The 27854-nt window shown below is 40.2% G+C and overlaps 2 protein-coding genes across 4 annotated transcripts; one reads left to right on the top strand and one right to left on the bottom strand.

Annotated features, from left to right (window-relative positions):
* Positions 1-271: 271 nt before the first annotated feature.
* LOC6543628 (nuclear migration protein nudC) lies at positions 272-11069 on the top strand. The gene is made up of 5 exons (XM_001972972.3): positions 272-498; positions 574-857; positions 1057-1246; positions 10407-10804; positions 10868-11069. Exons 1-5 carry the CDS (start codon positions 424-426, stop codon positions 10917-10919), a joined length of 999 nt encoding a protein of 332 aa, XP_001973008.1. The 5' UTR covers positions 272-423; the 3' UTR covers positions 10920-11069.
* LOC6543629 (cell wall protein RBR3) lies at positions 1377-27854 on the bottom strand. Of its 3 annotated transcripts, none has more exons than XM_026976918.1 (4): positions 27398-27854; positions 2305-2577; positions 1796-2201; positions 1377-1736 (listed from the first exon to the last, which is right to left on the bottom strand). In XM_026976918.1, exons 2-4 carry the CDS (start codon positions 2575-2577, stop codon positions 1708-1710), a joined length of 708 nt encoding a protein of 235 aa, XP_026832719.1. In that variant the 5' UTR covers positions 27398-27854; the 3' UTR covers positions 1377-1707. The 3 variants fall into 3 exon arrangements, with proteins under 3 accessions (XP_026832719.1, XP_015014019.1, XP_001973009.2); XM_015158533.2 differs by lacking the exon at positions 27398-27854 and adding an exon at positions 19750-20409; XM_001972973.3 differs by lacking the exon at positions 27398-27854 and adding an exon at positions 3467-3833.

The following is a 27854-nucleotide window of genomic DNA, read 5'->3' as shown; positions in this document are numbered from 1 at the left end:
TAATTACGAAAAAATAACACAAGATACTCAAAGTGTATTGCGACTTAAATAAAAATTAACTATATTGGCAAAGTTATACGAGAAGAAAGAAAGTAAATATTAAATATTAATGAACATTACAAGAAAAATATATTTTAGTGCAGGATATAACTAATTAAAATGTGGGACTACAAATATTCTCTTGCAAAAAGCTCCAATGTATAAATCTAAAATACCGTTACCCGCAACCCTCTCAAATGCTGCCTGCTCTGTGTCCATTCGGTATATTTGCTTCAGTATGCGGGTTTTTTTTGACGAACGACAACAGGTCACATTATTTCTACATGTGCCGGGTCGGCAGCTAAACTTCAGATAAAAAATCCAATCGAATCGAAGCGTCCAGAAACAAACGAATTTCAATTGCGAACAGTACAAATACTAACAATGTCTGCTGAGGAAGGACAGTTTGACAATATACTGCTGGCCGTGGCCGAAAAGCATCGCGGTGGCGTGCCCGAGGTAAAACAATAACAAAGATCGCAACTTCTTTGTTTCAATTTTGGCTAATCACGTTGTTTGTGCTTTATATCGCAGTTCCTCGGCACTTTGGCCAGTTTTCTGCGCCGCAAGACCGACTTCTTCACGGGAGCCAAGCAGGCGGAGTGGGAGAAGCTCCTGCTGGATGTCTTCAACAAGGAGTCCAAGCTGGCCATGAGTGCCCACAACGAGAAGGTAAAGGCTCGCGAAGCCTCACAGCGCATTAAAGATGAAAAGGAGAGGGCCGAAAGGGAGGCCCGCAAAAAGGAAATCGACGATAACAAAATATGTGATATCACCGACGAAGAGGCAGCGGCCATTATCAAGGAGGAGGAGAACAAGTATGTGGGATCTTTAAGAGATCATTTACTAAAATACCTAGGCCGAGCTTATGTACTTTGCAAAATCTGTGACATTGCTGCAAAAATTCACTTACAAAGCGTTTTACAAAGAGTTAAATTCCTAGCCTAAATGTTTTGTACCCTTAGCATTCGTACGTTACCTTTTTCGCACGTCTCATACAATCTAAATTCCCTACAGAAAACGCCAGCAGCTGCTGGATAGCGCTGGTGGAGAGCCAGCTGCCTCGAATCGCGATGACATATCCAAGCCCATCGAGAAAGTGGACGATGACTCCGAGAAGAGTGAGGTGGGCAAGCTGCTGCCGAATGCAGGCAACGGCTGCACCTTGGACAAGTACAACTGGACACAGACACTACAGGAGGTGGAGGTAAGTCCGGCCACACAGTTATCACAGTTTTCTTGCCCAAATACCTTAGTCGCTGGTTGCTAAGCAGCGGTCATAGCTGAAAGCCCAAGTCATTGAACCCACGACAGGTGTGACTCACCAACCCCTCGTATACAATTATAAAATTCACTTTATTAAACATATCACAGGGATAATAACTTATTTGCTAACCAGAAAGTACAGCATTATCCGATACCAGACGGCGATTGCCCGATCCGTTCCAGATCTAGTTTCTTGTATGTTCCTCTGTCTCCATAGCATAGCGCGCTTAATACTAATGAATTTTCCCAGCTTCGACTGACTCGACACTCCATCCAAACAATCTTTAAATAAATATCTTATACAACTAGCGCCAAGACGACACGATAACAATAATAATAATAATGGGGACAAAGACAATACAATAAATAATAATCTAATTGGCTAGGTGTGGGTATTAAATCCTAGCTCTTGGGCATGTCGCGGGCGCGCACTGGAAAGAGAATAGATATTAGAATTTAGCTGGAACAGGGTGTATATGGAGTAACTTACTCTCCAGCGCATAGACCATGCCCATGATGAGCAGCATGAAGATGGTACTCATGCTGACTATCAACACGGTGACCTGGCGTCCCCGATCGCAGAGACCACGCTTCGGTTTCTTCGGCGGACCACCCTCTCCATTGACCATCGTAAAATGCATGGAGCTAGCAATGGATACGGTATCCAGGTCTTTGGTTTTCACATACTGCAAGTTGGGATCCACGTCACCCGGCTGCTGACCCTCGATGGCAATAACCGCATCCTTGCCACTGGCGAGAGTCAGGTTGGCGTTGTAGTTTGAAGTGGAGGGATTGCTGGGCATCAGCATCTTGTTGTGGCGCTCCTGCTTCTTGTGGATCTCCGCAAAGCGTTCCAGATTCGCTGCCGTCAACAGCAGTGAGCCGGAAGCAGCGCTCTGTGTGATTCAAATGGAAAAAGGAGAATGTTTGTTGAGTCACGGTTGTTCGATACGGTTTGGTTCTCCACAACCGGAGCCTGCGTGGGCTCGGCTTACTCACCCGCGTGCTGTTGTTACTGTCGCTGGAGCCCTGGGAACTCCTCGATCCCCTCTTGGCAGCAGCCAGAACAGCCGCCGCTGCTGCCGCAGTTACTGCAGCACTTGTATTATTGTTATTGTTAATGTTGCTACTGTTACTGGGCGAACTGCGCTGGTTCAGTGTGGGCGGATTCGAATGCGATTTGTTTGAGGACTTGGAGGAGCTGGCCGAACTGATGGCCGAGCTCGAGGAGGATGCCAGCGAGGCGCGGGGAATGTGCCAATAGTCCTGCATCTGTTGGGAAAAAAAAGCAGTTGGTTAGACATTATTTTGACTAGTATCTCAGAATGGTATCAAATGTCTATACAATTAGATTATGAGCTTTAAAACTACCCTTTATACTAAAAATGGTTAATTTTCTTGCTCGCACTTCGACTAGCTGATAGTCGGGGAACTCTACTATATCTTGTTGTGATTGCTGCGGATCGTGTCACGATCAGTGGATTCGCTGTGCTCCACAATATCTGCGCTACACATTTAAGTCTTCCCTAGTCGCAGTTCTCTGTTCCCCCTGTTCCTGCCATTTGGTGGTGCTAGCGTCAGAAGAAATCAAAATCCAATATCCAAAACCTGAACTTTCGAGTTGTCTTTCGGCTTGTCTTTGCTTTGCATTGGTTGCCAACTTGTTTGATATTTATGGTCTCCGGTCTTGGTTGGCCAAAAGCCTGATTTGTATTTAATATTAATTCGGCTAGTCGACAGTTTATTTTTTGTGGGCAAGCTTTTAAATCTGGGGCCTTTCTCTTTTAAAGGCTTCGCCGTTTGTTTGCTTTTGCCGTAATTGTGGCAATCAATTGTCCTCCCAGAAAATATAAGAATTCTATTAACTGTAGCTAAAGTAAAAAAGTTGCATTTCAAGTTTGTGCCTTTAGTCTTTTGTTTGATTTCGCTGCTCGAAACTTTTGTGTGTTTTGTGCGTTTGTCTTACACAGCACAGAAGTTAATAAATTTGTTCGCGCTGCTTCTTGCGTTTTATTTATTGTAAATATTATTTAGGCATGCGGAAGTCTTATCACTCTGTATTGATTCAACTTGATTGGCCAGTTTTTGATTTGTTTTTTTTTTTTACACAGCGTTATTTTTGTTTACTTAATGTGTCGTCTTGCGTTGTTACTTTACTTACATTTGTTGATTTGCAATTTTCTGTTTGTTTTGTTCTCGGGATTTGTTTGATTATTACAGAAATTTATCACACACGCAATTTAAGTTAATTAGTATCACAATCTGAAGTATTTTTAAGCAGAGTCTCGCTCCGGTTGTCAGTCTCTTTAATTAGGGTGTTATGATGTATATAATTTATTTAAATTACGGCTCGCGAAACACTCAGCTGATCAAGCTGCTGTTTGGGGTAACCGATTCGATTCTTTTTGCAAATCTTCTCGTACGTTAATGGCGCTAAACTCCTTCTCACGTCTTCTTCCCAAAGCGAAGAATTATTCAGTGCGCGTGTCGCCAAACAGAACCGATCTAAACGGCCTCAAGAATCGAACTGAAGCGAGCTTAGCGGCTAAGTCGGGCTCACAGGTAAGATCTTTGCTCACCTGAGCTCTGCCCACCTCGGCAGCGGCGCGGCGTTGCTGTCGCTGCCTCTGGCGGCATCGACTGCGCGATGCGCAAACCTTTTCGAGTGGAAGTGCTTGTTGTTGCTGGCTTTCTTGACGGATTTTGCATGTCATAATATTCCGGCGGTTCTCGCTTGTTTCCACTGCGACAGTAGTCACTCGTGAATGAAGGCGGTCGCAGGACATTTTGAAATATTTCACATTATTGTCCCTTTTAGTACGAATTTTTAGCTTAGTTATACAAAGTATTACCTAAGTTACCGAAAATATTATGTTTTTTTTTTTTTTTTATTCTGACTTGAGGATCTTGAAAAATCTTTTCGTGTAAAAATAGCTCCCACTGTACACGCCACTATTTCTGTCCATTCTATTGTTTCAATGATGTTTGATGGGCTGTTGCCGGCTTTGAAGTTTGGACTGCTCGCCTTGGCTTGATCACCTCATCAAGCGATGTGCCTACTTTCTTTTGGCAGTTCTTTTTATAGCCTCCCGCCCTTTTGCTCATTAAGCTGCAATTCGGTTTTCGGAGCTGGGTATTTCTGGCTCTAGAGATCTTCAGTGAAGGGCCCTTGATCGCTTTTGGCGTGTGGGCGTTCTCGAGATCCGTTTCAATGGCCCAGAAATTACAATTTGATTGCGGGAAAAACCTAATTCTAGTTTAATGTTAACTTAATTAAGGGCAAACCTTGACCACCTTACAGGCAGCTCCGCCCATTTGCTGTAGCATCGTTCCCAGGGACCATTAATGTTTGATTAATACATGTTCCATTATTAAATCAACGGTTTATGGTCTTATAAATAATATGGCCATTATTTAAATGTCCTAACGAAGAATGAGCAAGTCTATTTTTGGTTAATTTCGAATTCTAAGAAAGCATTTAACGTCAATGATGCCAACAAAAGCTTTATATCAACGCGATCAAAAATTGAAAAAATGAATTAATTAATGAGAAATTCAAAACATGATATTTAGGTGGGGATGCACAAGTTTTCTGTGGATTCCTAATCAGGTTTTCTTTTACAAAGGTACAAAATTTGCATTTTGGTACGTTTGGGTTTGAGAATATTCGGATGTCTTCAAGCCATTGACGCAATGAAAATACCATGAGTCATCAAAAAAAGAAATAAACGTTTTTTGGTTTTCCATTTATAAATTTGAATAAAGCTAAGATTGTTTGCGTTTCTCTTGGCGGAATTAGTTAAACAAATTGCCAAAAATCCCCAACAATTGTTATCGGATTGGAATAGTTGTTTTCCTAATCTACCACTGATCTCACATTATTATACCATTATACTTTTAACGATCAGTGGGAATTGGTTAAATAAACAATAAATTCCCAGAGTAACCCAACATTTCTATTACAAATTTGTTTGCTTTGGGTTAAATCGCAGAGTTCCATCTGTCATTCTCGGTAGCAAAAGGCAAGAAATGTTTTTAATTTTTTTCGGCAATAACTTTTGTTGCTACGTTTGCTGTCGAGCATCTTGTTATCACCTTTTAAGTGAGACAAGTGAGTGGCCTGCCGCCAGTTCCAACTTTTTTGGCTTGGGCAATTCTCGCTGGTATGGGTGAAGTGCTGGCTGCTCGAGACTGGTCGATTTAATCAGCGGAGAGTTGACAAAGATTACCTGACACGGCCAGTTACCAGAGCAGTGGCAATGGACTCTCCGGCGAACGCGAATCGCATTAGCAACAAAGAGTATAAATCGACACAGAACCAGGCGGTGTTTTGAGATCACTTGAAACGGCAAAGATTGAGGGACGTCGCCACTTAATAAGATGGGATGACGGCGAATGGGAGCCAAACACTTGCTATAGATCGCAGGCCGAACCAATCCGAGACATTCCCCCCATAGAATCAACACCATTCACCTCGCCTCATCGCCAAACGCCATATAAAACCGAAGACAAACAAACGACGATCTTTTTTTCATGCATACAATTAAAAATGCAAAATAGTCTCCAGTGACGCCGGTGACAAACGGACGGATCTTACGTGCCCAGCGATTTCTGTTCCATTTTGGGTGACAACAATTGGGATTAAAAAAAAAACACAAAAACAAATATCTGTGAGAATTGATAATTTTGTCGCGGTAAACGGGGAAATCCCTTGGAGCTATCTGGATAGATCCGTTGACGTTTGCCACGCTTATTTGTGTGGGGCCCGAGACCAGTATTTCTCTGATTGCGGCTATTAAAGCTTAATTTTCGTATAGAAAACGATTGAGTATTTTGCCTTCGGGGGCTATATTTATTAAATAGAATCTTAAGCTAATGCAGAATTCCATGCGAAATTCTTGTCGGCTTGACTCACTCGAAAAGGAAGCGGAAATACTACAAAAATATTTTACTGATACCTCAGCGCAGTTGTTTCTATATACAATTTAATGTTTATTGTCCACTTCGCGTCTAATTGCGGTTATATAAATGAAACTAGTATTTCATTCGACCATTTAACACATGTTTTGCTTATAAACCTCCTAATGGGTTTCTCCTATAAATCACGCTTTGGTCAACTTTGGTGGTGTTCGAAAATTGTGGATGGAAGCCCAAACAAAACGCTAACAAAGAATACAACCTGACAAAGCCTTTGAGTAAATTAACCGCTTCGGAGATCCGTTGTCCGTTTCCTGGTAGAGAACTTACTGCTGATATCAGGTCAAACAGTTTTAGAAACAACTTTTCTCTTGAGGTTTTTGAAAGTTTAAGTAATCATTCCCCCTAGATCTTCGCCAGACTGGATTCCTAGAAGTCTTACTGATTTAACATACTCTAAGTAATTTATTAGCACGGTATCAACATAAATTATGTGATCTTATGTGCAAAATATGGAAATATTTTACAATTCGATAGGTATGCTATATTTACATATTTTTGATAAATTAATCAACTTGTATGATGAGCAGGACAGCAAACTAAACATAGTTCTTGAATTATCAACTTAGCGGATTTTAAAAACAGGCTTATATTTTTAAAGATATCGAATATCAGCTACAACACTCATTTCCATTATGCTACTGTTCTCGAAGCTTTTACACGTTTTCTGAGATTTTAATTTACGCGAAACCATTCAAGATGACAGTTTCAGCTTTGACTGTATCAATAAGATCTCGTTTCTCACCAAATTGGAAACCTTATAGAGTTAATTGTATGGGATACCCCCAAAATTGACTAGGTTAACCGGATAGAGTTTCCAGTATCATTTGCTTTGTAATCCGCTTAAAGCGCAAACAAATGGCTACCAGATCGATCTCTCAAATCCCATTTACCATGCAAATGTCAATACGGATTCTATTGTAGCCACTCTAGAGCTCATTGTACGCCGAGTATTAGTGGAGTATAGTGGATTGGAGTGGAGCGACGTTCCCAATAGGAACTAGTTTCAGAATTAAACGCAAAGCAATTCTAAATGGAAAGGAATAACAAATAATTTGCCACGCTCGACTTTGATTCCATCTCCCTCTGTCTTGAGATGTTTAGGGGTCCACTCCACTTGTAGCCACAAATAAGTCAAGTTTAAGCCGCTTTTAATGAGCTGGCAGTAGGCACTCGTAAAGATAAACACTTCGATAAAGGTTTATTTAGCAATGGTTAATTACAGAATTATGTTTCTCTTTAATTACTACTATATTGACTAGTGTTTACTTAAATAACCGAGTACGTGGAACCTCTCTTCTGCATTTTAAGCTTGAAGTTCCAATTTAGACACCTAAATTAAACATTTGGCATTATTTCTTCACTGTACCAAGCTTGGACGACTCAGCTGTTTTTGTGATAACATTATCGAATACAAAACACTCCGCAGATAGACACTTCTAGACACTCGACTCCATCAGCAAAGCCAGTTTTTTTCGATTTTTATTTTGTTTAAATGGACGGTTTGTTGTTCCATCGCTACTATTATTGTTGTTGCGACCATTCTTTTTTGCCATTTAATTTTTTTGGTGGTGCCTGGCACCGGATCGCATCTTTTAGCATAAATTATTTGCGGCTAGATATTTAAAGAAAATGAAATGCTGTTCAAGTTTTATAGAATTAATCAGAGGCAGCGCCAAATGAGATAGCAACAAATAGCAGTTTCAAACGACAGTCGACAAAGATGTCTTTCACTTTACAGAGAGAGAAGCGGTGCGAATTGGTTCAAATCTGTGGGGATTTGATTGATCGATTAACTGGTTGGAGGCATAGCGTGCAGCCCGCCAGTATAAGCCTTAACATTAGGATGGGACCGATCGATTTGCATAAAATCGCCCACCGTCAGACGATCAGTCTGCGAATCCGCTCTCACTTGGATAAGTGTGCCAAGTCTCGTGCATTTTTGTTGGTTTTTTTTTCACCCATCTTATTTCTGCCGTCGTCGCAGTCATCAATTTTTGTTATTATTCATTAATTCATTCACGACACCTTTTAGGCTTGTCTCTGAACTCAAAAACGAACTCTGACTTTGACTGGCGGTGACTCTTCAGCTTTGTGTTTACCTTTTTGGTGGCACAGCTTCATTTTCATGCCTCACATTTTACCCAGGGCCTATTGTTTTTCCTCGAGCCTCAGCATTTGCATGGCATGGGTATCCCACCTGTTCAGTTGATTTAATGGCCGTAGGTGTCAGCGGGTCTGCTGACTTATGATTTGTGTAAATTTCCTAGTTTCGAGCATAGTGTTCTTTAAGTTGCTATTTGCATAACCTTCAGCGGTGCAGAATGGGTTGGTTTTCAAGTCTTCGGGTCCCTTGAGAAAGCTTACATTTACTTAATAAGTTTTACATAAATTCCAGTTTCAAAATCAAAGCCGAACATTCACATCTCGGCATTAGATTGTGAGTCCCTTGATGCCTTTCATTTTAGGGCTATAAAAACATGTACATGTTAGTTATAGTAACCCTTTGTTTCGTTCTGTTCCACAGCTCGTGGTGTTACTTAAATAAATATTGAAATGATTTGTTATCATTTTTAATTGACATTTTCTGTTGCCAAGCGAATAACGCAAGGTATTGGTATTACCATTCATTCCTTTCTAAAGTCCAAGACCTAAACGAATTCTTTTCGCATTTTCAACTTAATTACTGCAATGATTGGCCAACATGTCCAATTGACTTTTTCTGTTGTCGAGCGTTTAGCTTGGCGTGTTGCCCACGTCTCCAAGCCTTTTTTCTTAATCTGACTTTGCGAGGCTATTTTTGTTGCTGCCTTACATCCGCGTACCATTCAATGCTTCCAATCGGCATCCGCTTCAGTTTCAGCTTTTGACACATTTTATCAACGGCGATCGTTGGTGATGAAGATGCCACCCACATGAGTAGCGATCAGTGAGCTTCTGATGACATGAGCCGCGTGCTGCGCGAAGAAGAACTCGAGGTGCTACTACCTTGGCTGACTGCCCACACGAAAACCCCCCACTAGGTAGTTTACAGACTATCATGAGCTGAACGAAAGCGTCCTTGGTTCAGTTGGATGCGGCGTCGTGAGATTTAAATTAAAGGTTTACCTTACCCCTCATTGTTTGTGCCACATGCGATTCGCTAATTGATTGCACAGCCAGTTGTCTAATAACTCTGGGCTTTAATTATGCTGCAAGCTAATGGGAAAGGTGTTAATGTATGCATGTATCCGTGCGATTTATAATTAATGGCCAGCCGTGGCACATAATTCTAGACGCCACTGTAATTGCTGTGAACTTGGCCAAGCAGCCGCATAAATCCATCCGCAGGTTGCTTTACTTCTTTACACAGAAAGAAACCAGAATCACCACTTACAAGTGTATTTTACAATATTATTTTTGATTTCTATTACTATTAACTGGCATCTTATTATTTTAATGAGATGTCTGCAAACTGCAATTTAGTCTCGGACAGTATTGTTTCTAAAAACGTTTCAGATTATTGCGCGACAGTGTATCCAAGGCAACCTGTTGAGCGACATTCCTGAGAGCTCCTCGTTGTGAGGATGAGGAATCGTAGTTAACTCCCTTAACCGGACCTCAAGAACCGCTGTACGTCCTTGAACTGGCGGCTGAACTAAATTCCCGTTCTACATTGAGTCCTTGAACAAAGGAAGCCACAATCCGTTGATCTGGTGAAGGGCAGATCTGGCAGCTGTGATATGATCGTTGGATTGTTGGATGCAGAGACGTGCCCCTGCAGTTGGTTATTTATAGAGATCGTTATTAGCCCGCCAAGGTTGTGCAATGACCAAAGCAAAGTCTGGCTAAAGAATCTCCGTAGATGTACACACAAATCCGATCATTAATCACAAGAGCTGCCACTCCAAGCTTGATTACATGAAGAACCCCTGAGTAATCCAATCCACTCTACTCTAGTTTGATTGTCATTAACGGAATTGCTTTTGCATTACAAAAGGCAAAGGAGAAGCAACATTTTTAATGGACTTACATTGTTTTAGATGCCTATTGTGATTGCCAAAAGAATGTTGCATTGTAATAATTGTTGACTGAATATTTATACAAATCTAAATACTTTATCTTCAATACTTTGGTCTTTACAGCTCAAGATTCCGTTCAACGTATCATTCGCACTACGTGCCCGCGATCTAGTCGTCAGTATTGGAAAGAAGTCGCTGAAGGTGGGCATCAAAGGTCAAGAGCCCATTATCGATGGCGAACTGTGCGGCGAGGTGAAGCAGGAGGAATCCGTGTGGGTCTTGCAAGACAGCAAAACCGTGATGATCACTCTCGATAAGATCAATAAGATGAACTGGTGGAGCCGCCTGGTCACAACCGATCCGGAGATATCTACGCGCAAGATCAATCCAGAGTCTTCCAAGCTTTCCGATCTGGACGGGGAGACACGCAGCATGGTGGAGAAGATGATGTTCGATCAGCGACAGAAGGAGTTGGGTCTTCCCACCAGTGAGGATCGCAAAAAGCAGGACATACTTGAGAAGTAAGTGCAAGTATACAGCAATCCCAAGGCTGTGCTACTATTATATTACCCTTTCCCTTACAGATTTAAGCAACAGCATCCTGAGATGGACTTCTCCAAGTGCAAATTCAATTAATCAAACATTCTCAACTTTACCAGTAGCCTTTCGCTTTCGCACTCTTGTCACTTTTTCACATTTTAAATGTGAATTCTTCTTAATTTTCCAGTCCCACAATAAACTAATGCAAGCTAATAAAAATAATTTGTAGATCGTACACATAAACACGAAAAAACCCAGCATCTTGAAATATTTCAATATGCTAATACCAATTAGTTAGTGAAAGCCAAACAACAAACCCAAAAAATCGATCATTCAAGCTGTAGGATGAAATCAGTTTAATCTTCTGCAAATAATTGTGGTAACTCCTCGGATTTTATGGCTGCCTTTAAAAGAATTTCAATTAAATTCGTTTACTGGACTTGAACATGTTTGTCGAACTGGATTGCAGGAATTTCTTTACTTATCTTTAACGGTTTTGGACTCTCGTCGCGATTTAGGGTCCACACCCAAATTCAGTTCAGAATTCTCAGTAGATCTCTGGGTCAATGATCTGATAAATTTTGAACTCGTTTTCCAAGCCGATCATAAATTCTTTATAAATAGTGTATTTGTCGGTTTGCTAAGATTGAGCTTAGTATAATCTTAAGGTGCTAAACAATTTTTTAATGAATTCTACTAATTTGGCAACTAATTGGTTGTTTTGCCTTTAATGTTTTTGTTTTTCGCATTCTATTTGCCACGTGCCGTGATTTTTGTGTTCGAGATGAAAGCGTGACACGCAAAAAGTTCACATTAAAGGCCTTATTTTAAATACATTTACCTAATTAAATTAATTTAAAGTAGCATTTATTAAAATAAAAATTAAATTGCCTAGCCCAAGTTGCACCACCGACCACCTCTATGTTTCAAAGAGCTAGGAAGAAGTAGAGACATTTGATACGCCCCGCTTAGTTGTTAATTCGCGTAGATCATTAATTAGCTAAAACGTTTCTCGAACCGTGTTTAACAAACCGTAGGAAAAGAAGCAGTCGAACAATGCCAGCGGTCCCCAATTAATGAATGGTTTCTCCATCGCAATGGGGTGGAGGCCAAAGGAGATGGCTTTGGGATAGTTGTGCGCGTAGTCCCAACTAATCATCGTCCGAGTGGGTGGCACTGTGTCATGCGATCATCTGCCTCACTTAATTAATTACCAATTAACTTCATAAATTACTGTCAGCGGGAACAATGCAAAGTGCGCAAAAAGTTGGCTAAAATTCGCATGGTGGGGGTCGAGTGGCGACTAATGGCCAAAAATAAATTGTAACAAATTGTTTGGCGAGAGGGCGAGAACGGTCAAGAACAACAAACATAAAAAACAGAACCCGCAGCAGAACCGGATTTTTGGTTTGAACTTAATTCGAATATGTGGAATTTTGTTTGTTATAAATTGGAAAGTACAAAATGCTTTCAGTTTATATATCCGCTTCGGTTTCTGCCCGCCAATTAGAAGACACAACCGGTTGATAAAAATCCAAAGGGGAAAGAGAAAGCCCGCAGCTAAATGTGGTTAGATAATTCGCAAGCCTTGCTGCTGCCAGAATGTGAGTCACTATCACTGCGATTAGGGGGAAATTTAGTTTGTTCGCCCTCGGCGCCCATTATAATAATATTCCAGGCCGCAGTCAGGTTCTATAAATAGCACTTTTGCTCAAATCAATTGAACTCTTAAATGACGCAGGTGATGAATGCGTCTTGTCTGCCCAACGCTGTCCAGCGGAGAAATCAATAAATATTAATATAAAATGTATGAAAAAACCAAATCAACAAAAATGGGGAGCCATAAATAATGAATCCGGGTGCCTGGTTCTACAGTTGTTTCTGCTGTTCTGCTCACTTTTTATTATTATTGTTTCGACAGCGGCAAATTTTTGGTAATTTCGAGTGTTTCCCACATCTCAAACACACACACACATGTACGTTACTAAACTTATGGCACAAATTATTCCTTTGGGGCGTTCTCAACTGCTTGACGGTCGCGTGGGCCAGTCCATTTTTGTTCCATTTGTTCCCAAACCTTTTTTATGCTGGTAATTGCGGCACATTTGTTATTTTTAGCCGATTCGGCTCTGGTTTCGCCCATCAACTACAGCAGTTGGATATTTGGCGGAGAAAAGGTGCGGGATAAGGGCTGATGGCTCTATTGTAAAGGCAGCATCATGCCGGTCACGCCTCATAAATTCGTCTAGACTCGGTCTCAGACAAAAGACTTAGGCAACGAACTCGCTACGAAATCTCCAACCCGCTGGAAAGTTTTGCGTTGCTAGGCAAAATCATGGCAGCGCTGTGGGCATTTTCTGTGTCCACTTTGAAGGTCAAACACAAACTGCAGTCACAGCAGCAGCAACTGTTTTAACGTGAAGCTTGGCAGATAAAAATCGCCCAATTCATGCGCCATTTTATGAGAGTTTTGTCATTTGACAGACACAATTCCAAAAAAATGCTGCAATAAACCTTTGCATTCGAAAATGAACTATACATTTTGTATTATTATTTTTAATATTTTTTCAAAATAATACAAATGTTAAATATTATTTGATTGGCAATATACACAGCATCACCATACAAAAAGCATAGTGGAATTTAGTTGAAATTGAAATTGAATTTAGTCACGACAAAAAGCAAAAACTGGTGATCAATGAGCGGATTTCCCCAAGTGAATCATCCACCAGCAAATTTAGCATTGCATTTTGGTTAAAGAGCGTTAATGCATGGCTAAGGTGCTTCACATAGGAGAAGGGAATTCCTCACTGTTGCGTCCGTTTAACTGGAGGCTCGAACCTGAGCTCCAACATGTGGAGTCCACATTACCGATGACGTTGGTGGGCTTGTCACCCGACGCCAATGAACCGTGGAGTGCCGACTGCCGAGTGCCGCACCACCGGTTGGCAATTGGCAGTGGGCATGGCAATGTCTCGGCCAGGTCTTGAGATGTGCAGACAGTCGCGATCGCGGGCGGAGATTAATGGCTTTGTCTTATGCCCATTACATTGGCCATTTCGTCAGCCGGCCGTTGAAGGGTTCTAAGCTTTGCATGTCAATAAATGGATAAATATATCCGGCTGCCGGCTGCGTTCCCGGACCTGTATCATTCACCAGTTGCCTGTTTATACCTACCTACCTACATATATTTATTTATTTTTCTTGTTCCGTTGAGCTGCCTTCACTTTTCGGCTGCCATTGCCTGCAGGAATTTCCAATTAGCTTTGGTTATCGCACAATTTGTTGCCTGCTTGCTGCATTTGCATATCGGGTGCTGAGCGATTTATCGATGCTATTAGTTTGGTTTTTGGTGTATGCTAATTTACGAGACTTACCTGCGTTTTTATTGTAAATAAATTGCTGCAAGCCATGGAAAATGGTCCCAATCCCGATGGGATGCCAAATAAATCGATTGTTGAATACATATTTCTAATGACTTGCAGAAGCTAAACACCAATTCTGTTTTACAATAATTTTCGCATAATTAATACCATATCTGGGTATTTTTCCCAATTTTGCAACCAAATTTCCTTCGGCTCATTCGACATTTCTTATTGCCAACTGCTGAAGTGTTGGCCCAAATGACTTTGTTGGCCACCGGTATACAGCAGCTGTTCCACCATTCACCGCTTTGATAGCGATCTATTAATTGGCCATTTTTGGCAAATTATTTTTCGTTTTTTTCTTCTCGATCTTAATGCTTTGTTTTCGGCTTTATCTTTTATCTGAATTATGACTAATTTAATGGTATTTAGAGTGCGGGCAACGACAAATTTATTGTCGATTTTGTTTTGCGGGTATTAAGTGGGAATATTTGCCTATTAAGAGCTTATGGCCTAGGCTAATCATAGAATGAACATTTTTCTATCGCTAATAGCTAGACAAAGTAAGTGTAATTAATTTTCTGTATCCTCTTTTGGATTATTAACACCTTCTCGTACCCCCAAAAAACTCATTCAGAATATTCCCATGACTCAGATTACTATTTGTTGTTTATAAAGTAATTTATACACAATCTAAAAACAAATATCTGTCCAGTGGATGGTGGATCGTGGGTGGTCGGCAATCATTCATCCAAAAAGTTAGGAGAAGGGGCCGAGTATATGGCCATATAATCAAAGTTATTAATAACACAACAATATCATTTGTTTGACATTTTATGAATTGCTGTTCTTTATGCTGTGTTCATCACCCGAGAATGTGGTGTGAAAGGCAGAAGAGCAATCACAGCGATGATGATGCATCCGAGTGAGGGGATTTTAGTCGTGAATGGGTTTAATGCAAAGAATACTCGTATACTGCATATGCAGTAAACCGACAATTAGAGAATGATTTCACTGGATTCAACTTTGAATAGAGGAAGTTCTTCTCCAGCATACGCGGGCCCGCAGATTGCATAAGTAATTGTATTTTAATTGCATAACTTATGGCGAAGACAGCCCTCTTGTTATTTGCCAGCTCATCTAAATGCAATTAAAACAATCTTAATCTGAATTTGTTGATTGTGTTCGCATAATAGGGTGGGATTTATTGAAGAGCTATTTCGAATTTAAATTGCTTACTAAAGTACTTTTACGAGTATAATCAGAAAACAGAAAACATAACTTCATTTCTGCAGTAGGCCCGCTTACAACTTTAAAAACATTTTATTCTTTTAATTTTGTTGTATGGCTTATGCCGCTGGCATTTTTCGACTATTTAAGTTTGATTAGCTAAATAATGGGATATTTCCTGTTCCCAAAGGGTGAAAAGGTGTTTGTACACTTACATAATTATACACACAACGGGCAAGTTAAATATAAAACAAATGTTAAATAAAGGCCGAGAAAAAACCAACAAAAAAGTGCCATTAAAGTTGACATGGGAAATGCCCCCTCAGTCGGTGGATCAGAGTCCAAACTCAAGGGGGTGTAAGCATGGGAAATACTTAACACCAGACATCCCCAATGTTTAGATTCCATGGCATCGTAAATATTTATATTGCTTCCACTGTACTTTTCTATTTACTTTGACAGCTTTAAAGCTGGTGGCACCATTTTTCACATAAACGAGCAACATTGAGCCGCGTATAAAACATTTAAATAGTAGCAGTGCTACAAGAAATATGATCTTAAGAAATTACAGTAAAATATATAGTTAAAACGAGAATCTTGCAAAATTAAATAAAATAAAAATGCAAGTCTGAGGGAAAATTCTTTTGTTATGGGTGAAAACCATTTGTGCCTTTTGATCACTTGGAACCCAAAAACGTAAACGCAAATGTCCAATATTAGCAATGTTCACTCGCAGAACAGCTGATCGGCGACCCCTCCCCCCGCACACCCACCGCCCCCCAGAGCGCCCATCGCTGCTTAGCGTGTTCATGCAAATTCGACCTTGACACAATTTCGTTTCACAACAGACAAGCAAACAAATGAGCGAGGGAGGCAGGTAACCACACACCACACACCATACACATGTGGTGTGTGCGTGTGAGTGTGACGGCTGCGACACACATAAAGCGACAACAACAACACCAACTGGGGAGCTGCGAGCTGGGGGAGGGGGGTGGCCAGGTGGCGGCGGGTGGAAGCAGGTGAGATGGAGGCACCACCTCGTGTAATAACTCAACCTCAAGTGCGGGCCAACTAAAACAAAAAAATTAATCTTCGCTGTTTTGCGGCTTTGCACTTGGAGAAATTTTAAATATTTATCTCAAATACAATCGACTGTTACAGAAATTGATTTAAGAGCCTTTCTTTTTGGAGCTTTGTTTATATATTTTATATTTTAATTTTGAATCAGTTTTTATGAAAGGATAATGAAATGAAAAACAAACCAACAAACAAAAAATAAAACCAGTTCATTATTATTATAATTTTTTTCTTTATCCTGCATAAATGTTTTTACAAAATTTGAGGTATACTCCCATTGCTTAAGCGCTTTAATAGCCAAGTAAAATTTTCATGAAATTAAATTGAATGCAAGAAGCTACTTGAAAAAGTGCGCAGTGTAGCCTCCGTCGTTACACCTCACCAAATTGGCTGTTGTTCGCCGGCAGCATTCACATGGCCAAAACGTCTTACGAAAACTGTTTTTATTTTACTGCCAAGAAGTCAAGTCTGAGAATTGCATGCTCTGAACTTTGCCGGATTTCTGGGCGGGAGGATGAAGAGTTGTGGAGGATGGGTGGCATGGGGTTGCACAAGCGACGAGCTACGATGAGCATGCGATGGGGAGCACTCATTGGAAATTCTAATGCCTCTAAATCGGGCCGGATCTGATCCCAGGCCTGGGTCAGGTCAAATCATCTCACGATCGTCGCCAGCCTCTTTGCTGATCCCCCAGATCGCTGGGCGCTGATCAAAGGGGAGCTCGCCGACAAATTTTGAGTCATGTTTGGTGCCAAAGTGGCTGGCTGGTCTGGCTTTTACAAAACATAAAAAGGAGAAGCACAGAAACAGAAACAGAATGAGCTCCTCTGAACACAATGAACTCCTAATTAATTCCAAAGTTGTCGGCTTTGTTTTGCCATTTCTTAAAAGCACAACTCTTAATTTCTATTATTAATTGGTTAACACATCTCGCGCATTAATGAAGGAGCTCCGCAAGCCACTCATCGCTATCGATGGCACGTGGAAGCATTTTTAATCGCTCGCCCATAAATATGCACATATCTGTCGCCTTTTCCCCATCAACTGATCAGTCCCCGATCCACTGGGAATACATTCTTGGCCGGATTTAATTTTTTAAGCGGCCAACTTGCGCCGCCGATTTGCATGCCAATTTTTCAAATATTTTGAATGGCAGTAAGCGCGTGCTATCATAAATAAATGCTTAGTGTGGCTTCGATTCAGGCATCTATGTATAATTATACCACTAATGCAATTACCTAGTAACAGAGTGCATGGCAGATCTGCGTTAAATGTTGTATATATCTTAAAACAATACGCCATTGACTTGCAGTCGTTTAAAAGGGAAAGAGGAAAGCACGTACCATAACTCACTTAAAGTTTTCCCTGAGTTTGATTTTATTTAGGCCACTCCGTTCCAGTAAACCTCTTCGCAATTCAAACTCAAATTTGTCGTGGTCGTTTCTCATGTCTTCAGATCAGATAAAATTCCGACATATTTCAACAACTTCCTTCCTCTCTGATCTATGTCTGTTATAGAGATGCCCCCGAAATTAGATAATCTCCAGCTGGCAGCTGTTTAGTATATTTTTTCGAAAGTGAAACTGTCAGAACCGAATCGCATTCGGATGCCGAATTCCAAATCCGCTTTTGTTTCAGTCATTATCCGATTTAAAGATCAGCCCGGCACAAAAAAGGAGACTCTCGAAAATGTTTATTTGTGTATCTCTTACACAATAATAAACTATAAAGATACTTTTTGCTGCCTTGTGTGCTACCAAATTGGATCTGTGGTTGCTTCCCCATTCTTTTGGCTGGATTTAAACGTGGGTGCTGCGCTTTTGCTCTATTGTCGTGTACGAGTATATGATATTGTCAAATCTGAAGTGGCAAATTCGACAAAGTGAAGGGCGAACTGTCTGGGAATGCGATCGACTTGATTGAGTCGACTTTTTCGCTCTACACCCGTGACACGTGTCCCCTGAGATTTGGCCGTAAATTGTATATAGCTTCCGTCGCAGAACAAAGCAACCTCCGCATTGCCTTTTAATAGAATTGGTTATTAACTCTGAAGTTAAACGAAATTGCATGGCTGAGCAGAAATTGGCCAACATTTAACATTTACTTTGGCTTTTTCTGTGCGTTTTTTTTGTTCGAGAATTCTGCACAAGGTTATCAAACACAAACACCACCGAGGCAAAATTGAATGCAATTAAAGTTTGCATTGAAAGCCGCCGAAAAATTACTTCTCTTAACAATTTTAATAACCGAATGCAATTGCAGTTTCTCGTGTATTTGTATGCAATCGTATCTGTGTGATTTAATTCAAAGCCACGTTTTTAGCCGAACAAAGAGCAATAAAATTTGGCAGGGCTCCGTTTAAAATTGTTAACTCACAAAAAATGAGCTACAAAGAACAGAATGAAGGAGCTGAGGCTTAAGGTTGATATTTGGATTTAATTAAGTGTGCTGTTAAGTGGATACAACAACGATTCAGCAATAACTAACGTAATTGGAACAGATAAAACTATTATCCCAAAGAATACGTAAAAAAATATGTTTCTTTTGATAAATGGAAGTTTCCTAAGAATGTTTTTATGTTTACCTTTAATATTCCACCATAGGGTACAAAAAAAATATACCTAAAATATATTATAAATTTGCTCCTTTTTTTAATATAGTTTTCTTTTGATTTGTTCGAGGCATTACCGAGCAAAAAAGCACATACTAAATTGGTCATATTTATAAAACCGCTAAAAATGTTAAGCTGCAAACTTGCTTCGTCAATTTGGCAATACAGCAGATCAATTTTTTTTTTAAGCCATATCAAAAGAAAATCCCGACAAATAAGCAGCAAAAAATGCAATTTGCTTATTGATCAATGCACTGCTGCTTAAGAAAATAAAATATATAGCATGTCGCGAAATTATGACGAATGATGCGGTTGGACAAATTTGCAATTGGCAAACTCGGACAACGGGGGAACATACAACATAAAAACCAACTGAAATAAGCAAGGAGACAAATACAGAGAAAACAAATTGTAAACACGTTTTCGAGCCATTGCGGTGTGCCGCCCAGCATTAATGGGACAAGGGGCGTGGCACTTTTTGGCGGCACAAAAGACAGGCCGCCAACTTGTCACGCACATTTTGTTGCTGTTTCTGCCGTCTCTTAGCCTAGTTAACTTGCAAAGCCAAAGTTGCAACAACAAATGAAAATAACAAACAAGCGTAGTAACAATTTTTTGGTGGGATAGATTTGTCATTTACCTGCTTGGGCGCATCCATTTTTGACCAGATGAACGAAAGTGTGAGTGGGAGAGTTGATGTTATCGAAATTCAATTGGTTTTATTTTTGGGTTTTTGTTTCTTTTTTTTTCGTTTTTCTAGTGTCTTCACTCGGGCTACTTTGGGTGTATTTTTAGCTTGAAGGTTGTCAGTGTCACTTTGGGTTTTTTCGATTTTAGTTCTCTCTTCGGATATTTCGATATTTGTTAATGTTCAATTTGACTTCACGATTAATTCTCTCAAGTTAGCTCGATATTTTCGATACTCTTAAGGGCTTAGCTGCAGTTCTCGATATTTGTTATCGTTCGATTTCGTTATCAGTCACTTTAACGCAGAACAACGCAAACGCAACAATTTTGAATTGACAATTTTCAACTAGCTTGTATGTCTTTCGCTCTTCCGTTCGCCGCCACAACTTTGATTCGTATTTGAAAAAGATTGCTTTTCGCATTCACTGCAAACTTGTTGGGTACTCGAAGCTCTTGGCGGTGCCTGCTAATTGCAGCTCAGTTTTTCTATAACTCTAGCGTTAACTTTAGTTTTCAACTCTAGCTCTGAAGGCGCGTGCACACTCCGTTGCGGCTGTGCTGAGACTAACTGCGACTTCGGCCGCCCGACGCTTCAAGTATTAAGAAAAAACTACATTAAACATTGTTTGCTTTGGGGGCCTGCACACTCACTCACATGCACACACACACTCGCACATGCAGGCCAATATGGAGAGCATAGCGACACACACACTCACAACCAGGTTGGGGCTACAAATTGTTTGCAGCTCGCCGATCTGAACTTTTGTGGTTAATGCCAAAAGTTGGCTTCTGCTCGAGTGGCCCGAAGATGCTGGGCCGGAGAGGCTGCCCGGAAAGTGGGCGTGGAAGTGGGGTCAGAAGTGGCCTAAGTCTGCCGGAGGAGCTGGCAGTACACTGCCCAAAATACGGTCTCATTTAACAATGTATACTTTTGCACATTTCAAACTCCAAAAAGAGGAATAAGAACTCTAAATACCATGATTTCTCCCAATTATAATAAAATTCAGTGAATAAATGGTGTCTCATAAATTTATCACTTATATTCTCGTCAGATTTGATTAATTTCCTATAAAAAAGTGGTTACACATTCGCGACCTTGAGCTTACATCATAGCTACTGTTTCTTAAAGATTGTAAATTGAAAAACTGCTTGATTGCAGTGGCAAGTAAAAAGGTCTTTTAAAATTCATAACTTATATTTTGAATGTATTCTTTGATTGCATAAGACAAATGCTTTTTCTAAGTGTAGCTGCATGCGAGCTTTGCTCTATCGCAGAACCAGATACAAAATCAAGGTCGCACAAGCTTCCGTCTCTTTCAGCGCGGCTTGCTCGCTTTTTATATACCCATTTTTGCATTTTTATTCCAATTACTCAATGTTATGTAATGCAATTTTAATTGATCGTCTTCCTCGCGGAGGGAGATTCCGATGCCGAAGCCGATGCCGATTCCGCCAGTCTTATTGTTGTTTGCGGCAAATTGTGAAATTGTGTAAACTTTTTGTGAACCTGGCCATTCAGCACGTACACAAGAGATAGACGAAAACAGAGGGAGACGGAGAGAGCTGTGCCGGCAAACGACCTTGACACATATTCGCCGCCGAAGTCAACGACCAACGAAGTTGGGTAGGAAAACTCGTTACTGTTGTTGGCCCGGCGCGTTTTGGCCAGGTTAGTCACGTGGAGAAAGAGTGGAGAAATGCTGGGCGGCCGAGAGAGAAAAGCAGTCAGCGGAGTACAGGGCAAGCTGGTCGTTTTTGACCATGAACTTGAATTCGATGGGCTTGTTGGGGGATCGAATTGAAACGGATATATTAACCAAGGTCTTGTCAGTTCGAAAAGGCAACGCATTCATCTGTCATCTATCTATTAAGGTTACACATATGTTTCCTGAACATTCTGCGGTGTGAAGACAAATAAAATGAACAAGTGCACAGATGTTCTTCTTACATAACCGCTTACGTAGTGAAATCTTTTAAGTCTGACCAAATCTCGTTTAAAGTAAATTCTAAGCCAAATTACACAATTATCTCAATAATCATTAAAACATCAATAAAAATTGGTTTTAAGATTATTACCTTCGATGTAACTTGTGGGCTTGACCGGAACGTGTTTAAAAAACGTGACAGATGAGCAGGCTACCAAAATTGAGTAAAAATATTTATGTTTGGACATTAGGTGATTAACGGTTGTAAATATTATTGCACTTAAGCGGCGAGATTTAGATATCACCATTACATTTTAGAGCCTTGTAAAAATGATGGCATCTTAAAGAGGCGTGGTAGTTTCGGTTTTTATACAAACAATGCTGGATTTACAAGTAGTAGTTAAAACCGCAATTTAATTTTGCATATCTTGAGAGCAATAATTCAAATTTCATCAGCTTGGTAATAAAGTGTCACATTTGCGATTAAAATCAGATACCTTTTTGGGAACTCCGCCATGAATGGCATAAAAACCCGAATATTTTATTTAACTGATCTTTATATTTCGCAGTACCGTTGGCGATGGCCAGTTTTGTTTTCTTTGCCAATGACGGGGCAAATTTTCCAGGCCAGCAACTTGATCGCCCAATGTCGAAAAGCAAAACACTGCAAATCCAAATCCAAATCCCTTGCCGGCCTAAACGGTTCGGTTAGCATTCAGTTTCAAATTGCTGTTAATTTCCAGCAGAAATAATATTTACACCGCCAGACAATGGCGGCAGAATGGGCCAAGTAAGTGGATCAAAGCTGGCCATGCAAATTAAAAATAATATCTTACCTGCCTCTCGGCGAGGTCTGATCCCAGGAGGGGGCCTAGAGTCTTAGCCAAAGTCTGAGAGCGCTTGACAAATGCCAAAAGAGCCTTGGCAGCGACTTACCAGCTAAACAGCTCTTGGCCAGTTAAGCCGCCGATGACTTTAATTACAGTTATTCGCGCCAACGGTGTCTGGCTTGACATTTGCATGGGTAACTTGAATGTATCCAGCAAACCCACCATCCCAAGTGCAAAAGTCAAGATTTCCCGGGTGGGAGTTGGAAATGCAGCCGGGGTGTGGACCAAGTTTAGTACTCATTAGTATTAAAAAATATGCTATATTTGCCGCTGGCAGACAGCAATCTAATCGCACCTCTTGCAAACGTTCAAGAATCTAGTATACTTGCATAGCAACTTAGTGGCATAAATCAGCTTTGCAGGCTTTGCATTTCTATTTAAAATTAAGCGCAAAATGTTATATAATGTCAGTGCAATAAAAAGCTTTGCAAAACCAACGCGGGGAGAATAAACTATTAACGAGCTATAAATTATTTCAAATTACACATACGCAACGTGGGTTTGATGCTGTAGAACATATTACTAATACGCAACGTTGTTCTTTGAAATACTGCTTATCGACTATTTAAGTTATTTTTTTATCATTTTCAAGCCTATATCGACTACTAACCTAACCAACTAACGTCGTAATTATTATACATGCATATTTCGCAAAAATGTATGACAATTTACTAGGTGAGGTTACTAGGAGTTAGCAAATATGTATCAATGTCGCATTGCTTATCGGTCGTTGAACTTGGCTAGTATTAGCATTTATTGTTGGCAAAACCGAAATTTTTGGCAAATCAATTGGATACGCTCACCATGAGCAACTTAATAAGTGAGATATTAATAAACACAAACTGGCAGGCTGGCCAGCAACTCAGCGACGTGCAGCTGTCAAAATTCGTAGACTTCACAATCAGTATGGCGATCGGTGAAGTGGGGTACTAACTCGAGCCTCGTTTAATTTTTCGGTAGCTCAATCAAATTATGAAAAAAAAAACCGACGGACAGCAGCAGCACCAACAAGAAGGCCCAACAAGCTTGCAAATTATTTACAATTTATATGCATACAATCTACACGCTGGCGACTACAAAATATCTCTGCTCGGTTCGAGCCAAGAAACCTTCAACTGCGGTCTAGCTAAGCGCTGATTTTGGCCAGATTTCACTGTACTGCCCTTGCCACTGTTTGCTAAACGTTCTCTAGGTTGCTGGGAAAGTCTGTGGAATGCCGATCACAGGTCGGGGACCCAAGTCAAGGCCCTTTCAATTTACATCCACCAAGGGCTTGGAAAATGCAAATGAAAGCAGTCCAATAATTTGTTGCAATCAAGTGCACTCGATAATTATTATTTTTTTAATTGACGAAAGCCATAAACGTCATCTTACAGCTCTTTGAGCCAAATTAATGTAATTGTTTTATCAGTACGAATAAAATTACTATACATAACCATTACTCGTGTGTTAACTATAACAATAACTAAATGCATTCAAACTGGTCGAATGCTGGTGACTTGAAAAGTTACGATTAGCACTGACTTAGTAACAAGTCAGTATGCAGATTGAGGGCAAAGTTAAGACTAGTTAAGAATTAACATACTAAATATGGTGACAGATGTGTTATAGGTATACTTTCTAAAAGAACAGGTGCTTCGACTTAAAGGCTTATTTCATGAATTAAGTTAGTTACATTTGCGTTACCAACACATATCAGCTTGGTAAAAAGGCAGTATGTAGATGGATTGTATTTATTATATTGCTATTATTTATATTATATTATATATAATAAATATAATTACCCTTCTGATATTAGTAAACTTCTAAAGGAACTGTTGCTTAGCAGAATAAAAGATTATTTTATAAAAGAAGTTAGGTAGTAACGTATAATAATAAGAAAACCCTATAAGCAAGGCCATGTTTCCGTTAAGCACTAACAATCATTTAAATTAAATATTCAACAATTTATATGTACTGGTGTTCGTGGTTGCAAATAAATCCTTATACTTATTGTATTTACGACTGCTAGTGTTAGTTTTATAAAAATATTTCTTATACTGCAAAAATGCAATTATTTGCATATCATTAATTTATGCCTTTAGTTATTAGGTATTTTTATACATAGTTCTGACAAAGGCATGTTAAAAAATATTTGTGTCCATGAAAAACCTTTCAAACACCCGGCAGTTTCGAGGACCAACAAGTTTATTTTATTAGAATAACCTCCCTTTGATATAATTATGTTTGATAAACATTTTACTATTTTCAGCGGGCAGCTGCAAAGCACACGTTCCCATAGATTAATGGTAAATTAAATGAAAAATTTGTTTTTATTATTTCGAGACTTGTTACATTTTAAAGCGTTAAATGGCGAACATATTTTGAGCACTTATTTCGCTGTTATTCATTTTGCATTTGCCGCCTGGCTTCCTGCTCTTTGTTCGGGGTTACGTCCGTCCGGCTAAGGGCAATTTCAATTCTTAATAGACCATTAGGAGAGCACCCAGGCAGTGGTAACAAGTATAACAACTCATTTAATGGGCATTACTCATCTGCGTATATTTGATATGGCCACGCTCCGCGACCTTGGAAAGCGGAGGCGGTGTGGCAGTGCCAGGTGGTTAGACGAAGAAAAGAAAACCCGTAGCCAAACCAGATCCGGAGGGCTGGACACGCATCGCGGAACTGAAGACGGAAATTGGCCTTTGTCTTTGATTTATTACGAAATCTTCGCGCTAATTGCCCTCGGAATGTAATCGACTTCCCATTTCCAGACTTCCTAGTTTCAATTAGACTTCAATTGTGCAGCCAAGCGACCGATACATTAGTTGGTCACAGGGTCAGCGATTCTATTCCCACGCCAACGCTTTTCGACGCTTTTAGCCCACTATTTTGCATTCATTAATGGGACAATCTCCGGTTCGTTTCAGTTGGGTTATCTAATGAATGCGAAACCCCCTGGCAGCCGACTTGCCGGATCATTTGGCTTATATAAATAAACATTAGAGCCAAGTTCAAGACGATAATTGTCTAAAATAAAAAATAAAAAAGGCGCGAGCCAGTTCGTGAGCACATCTGGACTGCGTTTCCATCACTCACCCACCAACGGGTTCTTAATTCTCGACCTGTCAGCCAGATCTAGTCAATCAATTGGCTTAGAGAACGTTCCGATCCCCATTTGGCTGGCGGTAATTTAGCTGACTTGGCCAAAAGGGTTAAGTGCGATGGCAAAATGGCAAAATGGCAAAATAGCAAATCATGGTAATTATGAGCGGGCCGTGCCACTTGCGAAATTAGTCGACTTGGCAAACGCTACGTGCATTAATTGTGCGGTCACATAAATCGGGCCAAGAGGGCGGGAATCGAGGGGGCGTTCAGCAGGTGGCGGTGTAACTGCAGCTGTTGCCCGATCAGTTCAAAGCTACACTGCACTACCTAATTCGATAGCTTTAATATGCATTTCGCTATCCCAACTCAAGCGCGCTGGCCAGTGTTTAATGCCTCAATTGCGAATTCGAATTTCAAATATGTGTCATTTACGGGCGCAACAATTTTCCTCATCTCCATATACAAATGTACAAAACTTTTTGCCGGATTTGTACAACTGCTAAGTTATGAATGCAAATGCTAATGCAACGGCTGGCTATAAATCCGCCGACCAATATATATCTATATATATCCATCTGACTATCGATGTAGTGCATCGGCAACAGATGTGAAATACTAAAAAAAAGGCACAAGAGAATCTACAAATTAGACACGATTTTTTTCAGCTGGCGAACACGATTCGAGACTCACATATGCAAGGCAAACGGAATGACAACTTTTAGATAGAATACTGCATACTTGTATAAATATACAGATATCCATCTGTATGCATATCAGAGCGGTCGAGATGAGGCAGCATTTAATTAAGCAGCAGCCGTAGGTGATAATCAGCAGCTTACCCTTTCTGCTAATTGGACTTAAATTGCAGCCCACAGAGTCATACCCGATCTTTTGTGGCCTTGTCTAGGGCTCGGAGCACAGCTGTGCACACAATCTGGACGAGATTTATGGCCATACGCGATAGTCACCGCCGATCTGTCTCTCGTTCTCGAGCGGAACAGCTGGCAGCGTTTATCGCCACTCAGAAAAGTGTGACACGCCTCCCCTGGCACCGCCCCCGAAATCACCCACCACCCCACCAAATTGCATATCAATCATTCGGATGCAATTGACCCTGGCTGTTGATCAGCTGGCAATTGGCCCATTCGGAATGCATTCGATTCCATTTGATTACTTAATGCGATTTTTTTCGGCCAATGATTCAGCACATCTGGCGCCAGCGAAAATTTATGCAAAATACAAGTATATACATATCAAGTATTTCAAATATGTTGACTGCCTTTGATTTTTATATGGAATGCTCAGGCAAATTCTTTGGAAACTGCGAAATGCGCAAACCGCAAATAAAATCGGCAAGAAACAGCAATTAATTTTAGTAAGAAAACGCAACTGGCGCCAGTTTTTTGTTCACAAATTAATACACTGCTAATTGGAAGGGATGTTACAAAAATGAATACTCTGCTAATTGGAAAGGATAGTACAAAATACTTAATGATTCCCACATTTAATTTGTTTTTAATTGCTGCTTAATACGTTTTTTACGTTTTTGTACATCAATGGAGTATTTTGAACCAAATTGATTTATAAAATATATTTGTATGTACGTTGTCTGTGGCTGTTTGAAATAGTTTTTCGATTTTATGGGAGCATAATTAGTCATTTTAAGCACTATTTTTTAGTGTATTACCCAACTTACCTTTACTCAACTAAATATATTCTTCCTGGTCTTGCCTTATTTAAATTTTCTTGTTATAGATGTGGTTGACTTCTAAGTCTGTGTAAATTTTGTTGACTGCTTGTATAAACTTGGTCAATGAACGCGTTTGTTTATAAAAATGATTTCGGGTTTGGTTTTATTGCCACTCTTTGTTAGATCAACTCAAGCTACTGAGATGTGTATTTCTTTATTTTTTGCTTAATGCACTTCGGGGCTTATTAAGTTTGAAGATCTCCTCATTGGGCGTCACTCGTTTCCTAGATTTATTTGCATTTGCTGATGGATTTGATGAAGAATTCTTAAAAACACACACGAGCGAGAAGTCTTTGGGTGGAAATGGTTTTAAAAGTTCGTTTTTTTTTTTCGTTTTTACGGAGACAGAAAGCTGTGGGACTCCCGATGCCGGACAACGCCAACTGACAACTGTCAACCCAAA

The sequence above is a fragment of the Drosophila erecta genome, unplaced genomic scaffold (genome assembly GCF_003286155.1).
Source record: "Drosophila erecta strain 14021-0224.00,06,07 unplaced genomic scaffold, DereRS2 tig00000021-arrow-pilon, whole genome shotgun sequence".
Lineage (NCBI taxonomy): Eukaryota > Metazoa > Arthropoda > Insecta > Diptera > Drosophilidae > Drosophila > Drosophila erecta.
The sequence above is the reverse complement of the archived record's forward strand: the minus strand, read 5'-3'. Positions and strand labels throughout refer to the sequence as shown.

Bases quoted from the DNA above. Each gene is read 5' to 3' on its own strand.
- LOC6543628 (XM_001972972.3), top strand. From the start codon at position 424: ATGTCTGCTGAGGAAGGACAGTTTGACAATATACTGCTGGCCGTGGCC. The intron at 858-1,056 runs GTATGTGGGATC...AATTCCCTACAG, and splicing joins ATCAAGGAGGAGGAGAACAA to AAAACGCCAGCAGCTGCTGG. The intron at 1,247-10,406 runs GTAAGTCCGGCC...TGGTCTTTACAG, and splicing joins AGACACTACAGGAGGTGGAG to CTCAAGATTCCGTTCAACGT.
- LOC6543629 (XM_015158533.2), bottom strand. The intron at 2,202-2,304 runs GTGAGTAAGCCG...TGAATCACACAG, and splicing joins ACAGTAACAACAGCACGCGG to AGCGCTGCTTCCGGCTCACT. The intron at 1,737-1,795 runs GTAAGTTACTCC...TTCTCTTTCCAG, and splicing joins CATGGTCTATGCGCTGGAGA to TGCGCGCCCGCGACATGCCC.